At 38.8% G+C, this 10,910-nt stretch overlaps 1 protein-coding gene across 10 annotated transcripts in view; it reads left to right on the top strand.

The window, feature by feature from the left end:
• RAD51B (RAD51 paralog B) overlaps positions 1-10,910 on the top strand; it is a 345,984-nt gene that overhangs the window by 151,706 nt on the left and 183,368 nt on the right. For 8 of the 10 annotated variants that reach the window (XR_004159916.1, XM_019615646.1, XM_019615649.1 and 5 more), the window contains one exon: positions 1,120-1,216. Coding sequence is in view for 9 of the 10 variants with exons in the window: in XM_019615646.1 (XP_019471191.1) it covers positions 1,120-1,216 (97 nt within the window). In the remaining variant the exon portion in view is untranslated. Of the gene's footprint in view, positions 1-1,119; positions 1,217-4,035; positions 4,125-10,910 lie in introns of all 10 variants that reach the window. The other 2 variants (XM_031553573.1, XM_031553574.1) reach the window with 1 other exon arrangement.

Genomic DNA, 10,910 nt, shown 5'->3' with positions numbered 1-10,910 from the left:
CCACAAAGGATGGGTGAAGGGGCCTGGAGCATCTCCCTATGAAGAAAGGCTAAGTGAACTGGGTCTGTTTAGCCTTGAGAAAAGAAGACTGAGAGGGGACCTGATCCAGGTTTATAAATATCTGAGGTGTGGCGGCCATAGTGGTGAGGCCAGTCTCTTTTCAGTGGTACGTGGAGACAGGACGAGGGGAAACGGACATAAGCTGCAGCATAGGAAGTTTCGCACGAATGTGCGTAAGAACTTCTTTACGGTGAGGGTGACAGAGCACTGGAACAGGCCGCCCAGGGAGGTTGTGGAGTCTCCTTCTCTGGAGATATTCAAATCTCACCTGGACACCTACCTGTGCGACCTGGTGTAGGGAACCTGCTTTGGCAGGGGGGTTGGTCTCGATGATCTCTAGAGGTCCCTTCCAACCCCTACAATTCTGTGATTCTGTGACTGATGCCCAACTAGCCCCTGAGCAGCAGAAGGGAAAAAGCTGAACTCCCACCCCTTTCAAAACTTTCCTTCCATGTGATGTCATATGGTATGGAATATCTCTCTGGCCAGTTTAAATCAAATATCCTTATTCTGCTTCCTCCCAGCAAGTTTTGCCCCCTTTTGTTGGTAGAGCAGTAGAAAATTAAAATACAGTTGGCTCTGTACGGCAACAACTGGAAACATCGGTGTGTTACCAACACTGTTTTTCTCCTAAAACTGAAATATAGCATTTTACCAGACACGATGAAGAAAAGGTACTGTGTCCCATCTGAAACTAAGACAAGAATTCCAATTTCCCTTTCTCCTGTCAGATACAACTGAAAACAGGCTGTTTCACAGAGAGTTTGTCAGAGTGGAGACTGTTTTTGATGCAAGTATGAGAATCATCTTGATTCTTTACAGCAAAAAACACTACATACTATTTTTTCTGTAACTTCTATCGATCAGCTAAGCAAAGACCAGTTGTACATGCAGAAATGGCAGCCACATAGAGGTCCAAAACAGTTGAGGGTCAGAGTAGGGAATTGTCTGAATGCTGCGCCTGTGCCTGAAGCATTCCAGTCCTTCCTGGGCTGCTCTCTGCCTTCCTAGATCTATAAAGATTAATTTCCCTTCCTATCTCTGCTTGTCTGTTTGCAGGTTATCTTGACGAATCAGATTACCACATCGTTGAGCAATGGCCTTGCAATCCCAGCAGACCTAGTGTCTCCAGCTTACGATTTGTCCCTGTCTGAAGGTAAGAGATTGCTCCTATTAGAACTGAAACTCTATAGTGATACAAACCCATATTGAAAGTTGCAGTCTTTAGTATGATGTATAGAGGTCTGTGAGAGTCAGGTTATCAAGCCTAACATAAAATAAAGGGAACAAGTTATTTTTCAATTACTTTGAAAATTAAAAAAACAAAACAAACAAAAAACCCATGAAACAAAACAACTATTAACTGGCCCTTTCCTAGGGGCCTGGAACAAATTTTCAAGCTGTGTTCATTTGTAATAATGTGCTACTTGACATTCTACTTTCATTTGCATATATTTAAGATGTTATTTTTCTCCTTCTGGACTGTAAGTAGAGTTAATGCACAGGCTAGGCCACAAACTTAATTTTTTTAATGATTATTTGTGATTCCAAAGAGAAACAACTGAACACAAAGGAAGGGCAGCAAATGCTCATTCCTGCCACTTCTATTATGCTTGTCCTGTTTTTCAAACCCAGTGCCTCAAACTGCAAGTCTCAATGTTGTGTAAATGTAATAAGAGTTTTTTGTGTGATACCATGTACTGCTTTACGTCTTCATGTAATGTAATGCTGTAATTTCGACTCTTCCCACTGGAGTAGCCAGAGTGCCCTCAATTAGGGACTGATACAGAGGAGCTTGTTACTTAGAGTTATGTTCAATTGTAGGCCTAAATGTGTGATGATAAGCAATGCTCATCTTCCTGCAAAGGCGTGATAATTGAATGTTGAAATTCTTTGTGTAATATGGTTTTTTATTTCCTCTCTTTCTCTCTTCGTTGAGCTTCCCGGTGGCTCTAGTCAGCTCATCTTTGTTCTGGCTGATCACGGCAGCCCTGTCAAGCTTGTCTGACTTAATGTCAGAAAGGCTCAGTAGCAGTAGTAAAAGCTGCCATTATTTCTGCAGCTCAGTAGATGAGAGGAAGACGTTGAAGATATATTAAATGGAAAGTCAAAGAGCAGCAAATAACTCCACTGTAATGCTTTGACACTGACTGACGTGTTCTCTTCATAATTTTGTCAACAAGAGCCTGGGCAAAACACGGCTCATTAAATAATTTTGAAATTGTGCTTGTGAGTTTTGTTGGCTCCATCCATTGATAAAGCATCTCTCAATTTCACTGCTTGAATTTCACTCCCTATCTCTGTCAGAGAGTTGAAATTTGGTAACTAGATTTGGAAGGGAAAGGCATCATTTTTTCAAATGTATGATTTCTTTCTTGGTACAAATATGTTACACGTTGACTAATTGTCTCCCAGAGTTGGTCTGACATCCATAATATTTATTTCTATTTTGCAAGGAAAGAGTAGTTAGGTGAGTAGTCCATGCACACAAAGCAAATATGTTGCAGTCAGAAATAGACGCCAGATTCATGACTGTGTTCTTACCTCATTCTTCCTTTTCACTCATCACTAACTTAAGCTGAGTTTGAACCAGTGACCTAGATGTGAAAGGACCCGTAACACGTTATTAGTTCTGTAAGCAAATCAGACCTCTTGGTTTGTATATGTCTAATATGTTGTTTTAATCCTGTCTGAAATCAGTCCTTCGCTGAAAATGGTTTGCTAAAAGGGTGATCTTTCTGAGAGGCAGAAATGAAAATTTCAAATTGAATGTAATGTTAGAAAGAAATGAAATGTTTACAGTAGCTTTTGGTTTTGCTTCTGATCATGCTTTAGAAGGGAATTTTGTGGGTTATGTGTTAGATTAGGCAAGGAACCAAGGAAGCTGTTCATTTGATGTGTGACAGAAGGTTAATCTGATGAGCAAGCTGAAAGGACATTGTCAAGCTGTTTCAGGCTCAAAATTTGTCTTCTTTAAAATCAGAATCTAACATATGAAAACTTGTCCTAAAAACGTTAGATGTTTATGAGAACAATAAAGGCTTTATAAAAGCAGTGTGAAATCTCCTGCACTTAAGTAGCAATGTAAGAGTTGTTGAACTGTGCTTGTTGGTATTTCTTGTAGGAAATGGTTATATTCAGCTAAATGCCCAGATCTGTGCATACTTCTACCTTAAGACAGAAAAACAATGCTTAGTTTGTTGCAAATTAATGTTGAATAAAATAGGAAAGTTTCTGTAGCTATGGACTGAGTCCTTGCATTCATTTGGCCTTTACGTGTTTGCCAGGTTATCCTCTGAAGTTTGGTATGTTTCTCTGCCACTTCAAAAGGTTCAGACACAGAAGTCTCTAACTTCTTTTCTGAAAGACAAACTTATATTTATTAGACATACTGTTCTTACGTGGCAAACTCTGTTATCATAGGGGATAGACTTGATTGAGCATGATGTGAATGCTGCTATTTGCTTTTTATGCTTGCTTTGTGGATTAGCTTTTTAACTGTTCTAGTAAAAGACAAGTTTGAGATGCCTTAAGATTATTTTTAATTGTGGAGATGTCAGACCATTCCATGACTATCACTAGACTTCAGAATGTGCCCTAAATAATTATTTAAATAATCATCTCTCTAATAATGAGAGAGGTTTAAGCTGTATTAGGCTAGAGGATTAAGCCGTTTTTTGTGACTGTAACTGTATTATTTTTATTTCTGCAAAGTTCACATGACTGGATTTTACCTAATATAGAGATTCTTTAGAAATGAATTCACGGGCAGTCTGTTTGAGTGCTAGCTGGCAGGTGATGTTTCTGTGTTTCACAAGTGTTAGTCTTGGAAAGCCCAAATTTACCAAAATTAAGCATATTGTTCTGTGGCACAAAGAGATAGGATAGTATGACCTACTTGATGTCCTTTCTAGTCCACCACTGCCTATCCTGTTAATATATCTGTCAGCTGCAAGCTCACACTTCCTCTTGCAGACATCAAAGATGAGCCCCACCTTTCTTGGAAGAAGATCAGGAGTGTGTTGGCATGAATGAGAACAGAATCCTCCAACCATGTGCAAAATGTAAGGCAAAAAACATCTGTCTCAGGCTTCTTCAGTCTCAGCTGGCACCTTCAAATGTTTATTTGAAAAAGTCAGAATTATTTTTTGTTTAAAATTGTCTGTAAACTCATGCTAACTCTGGGGAGGCCACCATTCAGTCTTCTGCCATTTGTGTTCATCAAGCAGTTTGTCATACGCTTGCACATTGTTAATGCACAGTGTGAGCAATGAGTTTAGTTTAGTCTGACCTTTTCATCTTTGTTGCTGTGATCTTGAATTCTTTTAAGATGTTGAACAGAAGTACCATAATATCTCCCACCCACAAAATTTTCCTACTTGTGATCATGAGACTTCAGTCTACAGGCAGAACATTTTAAATTAGAATGTTTGGCTTCTTTGGTTGCTTTGCCCTGCCCATTCATCTATCAGGTTGTTGAAGCATCTTACCCTTCAAGCCTTGGTTTAAAAGGTGTGGGATATATTTTTTGCCACTTTTTTGTTGGTTGTGTTGTTGGTGCGTTTTTTTTTGTTGTTGTTGTTTTGTTGTTTTTCTTTGTTTTTGTTTGTTTTCTTTTTAGTTTTTCAAGCTACTTTCATAGGGAAAATAGTAAGTTGACCTGCTGTTCACCTCAGAGTAAGATCAGTTCTGTTGTTTACTACTACCCTTCCTTCAAATCCCCTTTTTCAGTCCTGGTGCTGAATGGGGAGAAAACAGTGAAGGAATTGTCAAGAGAAGTGAGGGGGCCCCAGAGATGAGAGGCTGTTGTTTGGTTTTATTATTATTTTTTTTAATTTATTGATTTATGTGTATACTATGCATTTAAAAATGGACCTACAGGTGACTTAATAAAAATAAAAAAGAATATTCTGGAGAATCCAAACATTGCTGTTTTGCAGGAATTGTGAGCTTATGAATAGAGCAGCTGTTAAATAAGCTTCTAAAACACTTCTTCCTTGTAGCTTTAAAAAAAATGCAGAATAAGTCATGTAGTACTCCAGATTTATATGAATTCAAATAAAAGTATAGTGCTTTGACATGCTTTAAGCCTCTAATATTTTAACTGCATACTCTCTGTTGTAGGCTGATTTACACAATTTTTTATGATAGAGGAGGTGGTTTCACTTGTATCAGTGAAACACTACTGTTATTTAAAAAATGAAACTATCTTAAATGATAAAATTCATAAATTAATATCTTATCTTTTTAATAAGAATCCACCCTGGCTTTCTGAGACCCAAATATTTGGGAATAGTTATTGAAAACATTACTTTTGTCATTTTTGTTATCATTATGGAATAATTTGGACGTGTGGAGATCTCTAGGCCTGTTTATGTAACTTGAGTACAATTTGTTGGACAGAGGGAGAAAGATCTTTTAACTATGACCTCTTATGTAGATCCTGTCAAGGTTAGTGGATTTTAAATTTGCAAAAAATCTACGAGTACAAATAACACTAGAGATACTTCCCAGGTAACCTGGCATTGAATTCCAACAATTAATCCACATCCATGCATACCAGAGGTATGTTACCCAAGGCTGATGCGGTTGTGTGAACTCTGAGGACTAAAACACATACCTGAAAAGGTAATAGAGTTCTCTATTTTTTGGTTTATCTTGATAGTGAAGTATTCAAAAACGTCTTTTGCCCTCTACTGTCATGAGGGGCAGGGAGATATAGTGAGATTTGTATCTGTTTTTACTTCAAATATAAATTGCCACCTTCTATGTGATGGTACTGTTGCCAGGCCCAATGCCATTTTCCCTCCATGCTGGGATAGCAGAGCTACAGAGATGTGCATTTAGGTCTGAGCCCTGGGTGTCTGTGACTTTGTGTAGGAGTCAATCAACTTGCTCAACTCATTGATTCCAGTTCATGTGAAGTGTAATGGAACAGGTGGAGTTGTTTCTTTCTAGTCCTTTATTGTGCTGCTGGACTTCACATCTCAGTTTTCTTCTAAAAAACTACCCCAGCATAGACCCTGTGATCCAAGTCAGTGACACTGTGGGAAGCTTTCTCTTCCTTCAGTCTGTTCTCTGCCTTTGAGTTATTTCTTCAGCTTCAGGAAATCTAAAAAAAAAAGATTAAAAGGCTCGTATGCACTGGAAGGTATGGAAGGTGAGAAAAGAACTCATCCTTAACCTGGTAGGAGCCAGGGTAATATGTAGCATTTTCACTACAGGGTAGCTAAGCAGTAACTGCCAAAAAAAGCAGGCACCTTTATAATTCCTATTGATATATGTAAGAGAGAAGAAAAAAAAAAATCCTGCCTAAGATAATGGGATTTCTTTCTTGTGCTTGGACTGTGTTCATGTTTCTGGTAACTGCTCCCAGTAATAATGGAGTAGGCATGTCAGTGCTTTGAGGAAGTGCACCATCATTACAGGGCCTGGAACAAATGATATTAACCATTAGGGGAAATGATATTGTGATTGTTTCTACATGATGCAGAGCTGTAGTGGTATATGGAGCAGTTAGATTTCATGATAACATGTCAACCTGTACTGATCTTGATTGCTGTATTTCAACAAGTGGGAAGTAGTGACATTTAACATCCAGCCAAATTTTAATGACTTTTTAATTGAAAGATAAATCTCTCAGTAAAACAATGGTGCAGAGTCTGTACATGTTTACGGAGGTTTCAAGCTGAATGACAGATGTAATCACTTGATCTAGACTACGAAAGGGTTGAAAACTGTCAGCAGGAGCATTCAAAGGCTTCTATATATCAGCTTAAGAGAATCTTTGTCCCTCCTTTTCTAATTGCTGAGATGGTAGAATACCAAGTTTTGCTGCTTTGTTGTGGTTTCTTTCTGAAGGTGTGATATGACTTCAAATCTTTTAAGTACAGTTTGTAATCCAAAATCCCTTCAGGTATATTTGTTGGGAATCACTCATCTATACCGTTGGAGACATGATAACAGAAGTGCTTACAGTCATAGTTGAGTAGTTAGAAGATATAGCACGTCAGCTGAGACAAAGCAAGACCAAGTATGTCTTGCACCATACAGCACAAAGTGAGATGGATTTGCATGAGAATTCTGTTTCCCAATACTAGTTCCTGTTTTCCTTCAACTGCAATAAACTGAGCGCATGCACGGGTCAGTCAATGAGTTTCATGGTATATAGCTATAAAGCATTATTTCAAGATTGCTACTTGTCGTATCTTAAACATTTTAAAATGAGATTAACTCATGTTTCAGTGTGGATGAATATAGACACTGTGTTCTAGTATAGGTTGGAATTTAGAATCTTATTTATAACGTAACAGTAGCATTAGGAGACCTGGTTATATAAAGGTAGTAATTCCATCTCCTTCTCCTTTACCCTTGCCCTTTCTCTCCATTATATGTGAAATAGAAAAGAACCTGCATTTTTCTGTGGTCCTTCAAACTGGTGGCTTAAATCAGAAATACAAGACATGGTTTGGGTCTAGACTCATTCTGCAGCCCTACGTTATACCCCAGTTTTCATGGAATAACTTCAGGTTGACTTACCTTTCAAAATATGTTGTGAAAATGAATTCAAGGGTAGGAATGAAGTAAGCACCTTTTGTGCATGCACCATGACCAATTACATTTGTTTCATGCTATTCTTAGGTTCTTAAGTTCTCCTTTAATCTGTACAAACAGAGGCTCAGGAGAAAAAAACAAATCTTCATTATTTGGTAGCATTCAGTCCCATGTCTTGTGGAGTTCCATAGTGGATCTCTCTCCTGGTGGGACTCACAGGGATCCAATTAATTTCTGTACCTGAGGAAAACATTACAGTGAAGCACCTGAATTTGGCCTGCGGCATTACATGAAGCATATTGCTCACCTTCAGAATATGAATCATTTAGGTGTGACCTTTGGTACAGATGTTATGCAGAGCATAAGAGGCAGGAAGAGAAGACTGAGAATGATTTCAAAAGTCAGATGTCTATGTTCTGGTGGTAGTTCCAGCTGGGTTTCCTCTGGATTTACTGCAGAATGTTTGAAAATGTGGCTCCTTGTTAACCTTGAGCAGCCTGTATAATTGATGATTCCCCTTAGTCGTAAAAAGAAGACATTGGTGTTTCTGCTTAATTTGTGTGTATTTCCTGCTTTATTATTGTAATAATGATTTATTTTCTTAGATGATGGAAGTTTTATAACCTATTAGCCTTTTTTGGAGATTGAAGCTGGGTGCTCTGCTATGTGAATGAACTTCTTGGTAGTGATGTTCTGCTGCTAAAAGGTTACATTCAAACCCAAATGTAACAAGATAATAAAAACACAATGTATGGTCGGTGCACAGTCTCTTAATTTAATGAAAATAGGCAGCTTGAGTTTGAGCAGATTTTACATGCTCCACAAGGGGAAAATGCATCTAATCTAGATTCAGTTGGTTTCCTCATTCAATATACTATCAAAATAAAAAATAAACAAGCATTCAGAGAAGAATAACTGGAGTAGTCATACTGCTGTAGAGAAAGATAGGTGAAGAAGTGATAGAAAGAAGAAATGCCTGGAGCTTAACTAGAGGAGGGCTTTGTGTATCCCAGTTTCTACTCCTAAGTTTCCCAGCATTGCTCCAGTGTGATAGGCAAGCAGCAGCCTACGGAAGATCCCTGGCTGAGCTGGTAGCTGACAAGGCAGATATCTCTGAAGAAGGATAGAAAAGTTAGAGGCTTACACATGAATGATTTTACTATTAACTATTAATGGAAAATTTGTTAGGAAATAAAAACCTAAATCAGATGCCACTACTAGGTAAGCAGCCATGACTCTTTGAAAGTAATTTGAACTATTTTGATACCTGGTAGGGGAGCTGTTGTTTCAGGCTGGCACATGGACATGTAACAGAGTCTCACGGGCACAGCTGAGTATCAAGAAGAAGCTTCCGCGTGTGAAATCTGTTAGACCAGCTGTTCCCAAATGGTTTCTGTTTGTGCCTCTGTTTCTGGTGATGAACTCACTCCAGCCGAGCTTGCGACCCTAAATACTAACATAAACAATCGAATCTCTGTCAGGCTTGCAACCCCACTCTGCGCTGCCCTGACCCTGCTGGAGGTTATGACCTCGGGTTTGGGAACCACTGGGATAGACTGCCAGATAGTCCTGCAGGGGAAGTGGTGATATGCCCCTTCCAGACCAGGATCATCACAACAAATGCCTTTAGATCGCACAGTAATTTGTAGGCCCCTACCACCAGTTGGGGATTGTAGCCTATTAGAGCTGACATGTCACTTTAGTACATTAGGAACATCTCGGAGATCAAAAGGTCATAGTCCTCCCACGCTGCTAGAGCCTTTCTTCATGGACTCTCCCCTTCCCTCGCTCCCCTGTCAGTTGGCTGGCATTGAGCCCCAGCTCCCAGGCGGCGTGCTGACTGGGCCACCAATGCTGAATGCCTACCAGCTGCAGCTATTGCCCTGCCACCTCTCCTTCACCTTGCTCTGCTCCCAAGTCACCTCTTCCAAAATACTTGTTCCCAAACTCTCCTTGCCCATGTTTCTCTTTGTTGAAATAATTAAAAGCTATATTCAAAGTAATTAAAAGCTATATGGGGCAATGCTAGCAGAGGTGTGCAAAGCCTTTTCCTGTTTTTTGTAGAAGTATAATTGCTACTTACCTGTAGATGCAAGCACAACCTTCCAGATGCAGAATGCTGATGGCAAAATAAACAATAGATGGCCTCATGGGGATGTTGTTGTGGTTTGTGAAATGAAAAGCTTTGAAAAGGCTGCTTGCATGTCTTAGTAATATAAAATGCAAACTTAAAGATGGCCTAGTTGGAGATTTTTGTGCTTTGTTTTGCTGCAGTCTTACAAGAGGTTTATAAGCAACAACAAAAATAGATTTCAAATGGGTTTCTCAAAAGTACTGTTTACCAGAGTGTAAGATAGTGACATTTTAATAGCTAATTGATTTGATAATCAAAGGCCAGTGACTTCGTCCTGTGCAGTCATGGAAGTTAGGGTGTGGTACCGCTGTGTGACCTGGCAAGGGTGGGGCCTGCAAAAGGTAATTTATTTTGACATTTTCTTTTTTGTATTTAGACCTTAAAAAATGTCAGTGAGTGCAAGAAGGAGAGAGGAGAAGATGGTGCAGAAAAATTACTTAAAATTTGAATTAAAAAACCATATTGCATAAAATTGTACTCAATTTAGTCTGTACAAGTCCTGAGTTTGAGCTCTATATAGAGCGCTTTGTTTAGAGATGTTGCTGGACTGGTTTTCTGTCAGGCTGGTGCACAGAGAGCATTCAAGTGAAAATGAGAACAGAAAAATCAAGTCATGGAGCTCATAATCTACAGTGCCACTCAAGGAAATAGTCAGAAAATCTTATGGAAATAGTTACTGTACACAGCACTTCCATATAAAAAAGGTTGTTTGAAACTTTTATCTGTAACTTGATCATTCCTTAAAAACTAATTACATGTCAGAAAGTAGAGCATAAAGTCTCCTCCATCTGTCTAGGTTTGGATATGGTGCGCAAAGGAGCATATCCAATTCATAGTACCTCTTAGGTAATCAGATTAATATCTCTTGAACTGAATTTACCCTTTTGATAGTGAGTCCTTCATATGCAGTGTTTCACATATCACATTCTGTTGAAGCCTTTCAGTAATTTCCTTGAAATCTATATCTGGTATGTCTACACTCTTTGGAGCTGTTTTTGGGACATGCATCAATTAGATGTGTTTCTGGCACTCTCTTAATGGCATAGTTTCCCTAGAGTCAAACACTGCTCCAAAAACTGAGATCATTTGTTTAATTTAAAAGCAAAATGGTATGGAACTACAATTTAAAGCTTCATCAGCTATCTCCCTGTAGTTTTGAAGA

The sequence above is a fragment of the Meleagris gallopavo genome, chromosome 5, assembly GCF_000146605.3.
Source record: "Meleagris gallopavo isolate NT-WF06-2002-E0010 breed Aviagen turkey brand Nicholas breeding stock chromosome 5, Turkey_5.1, whole genome shotgun sequence".
NCBI lineage: Eukaryota > Metazoa > Chordata > Aves > Galliformes > Phasianidae > Meleagris > Meleagris gallopavo.
This window is presented reverse-complemented; position numbering and strand designations above follow the sequence as displayed.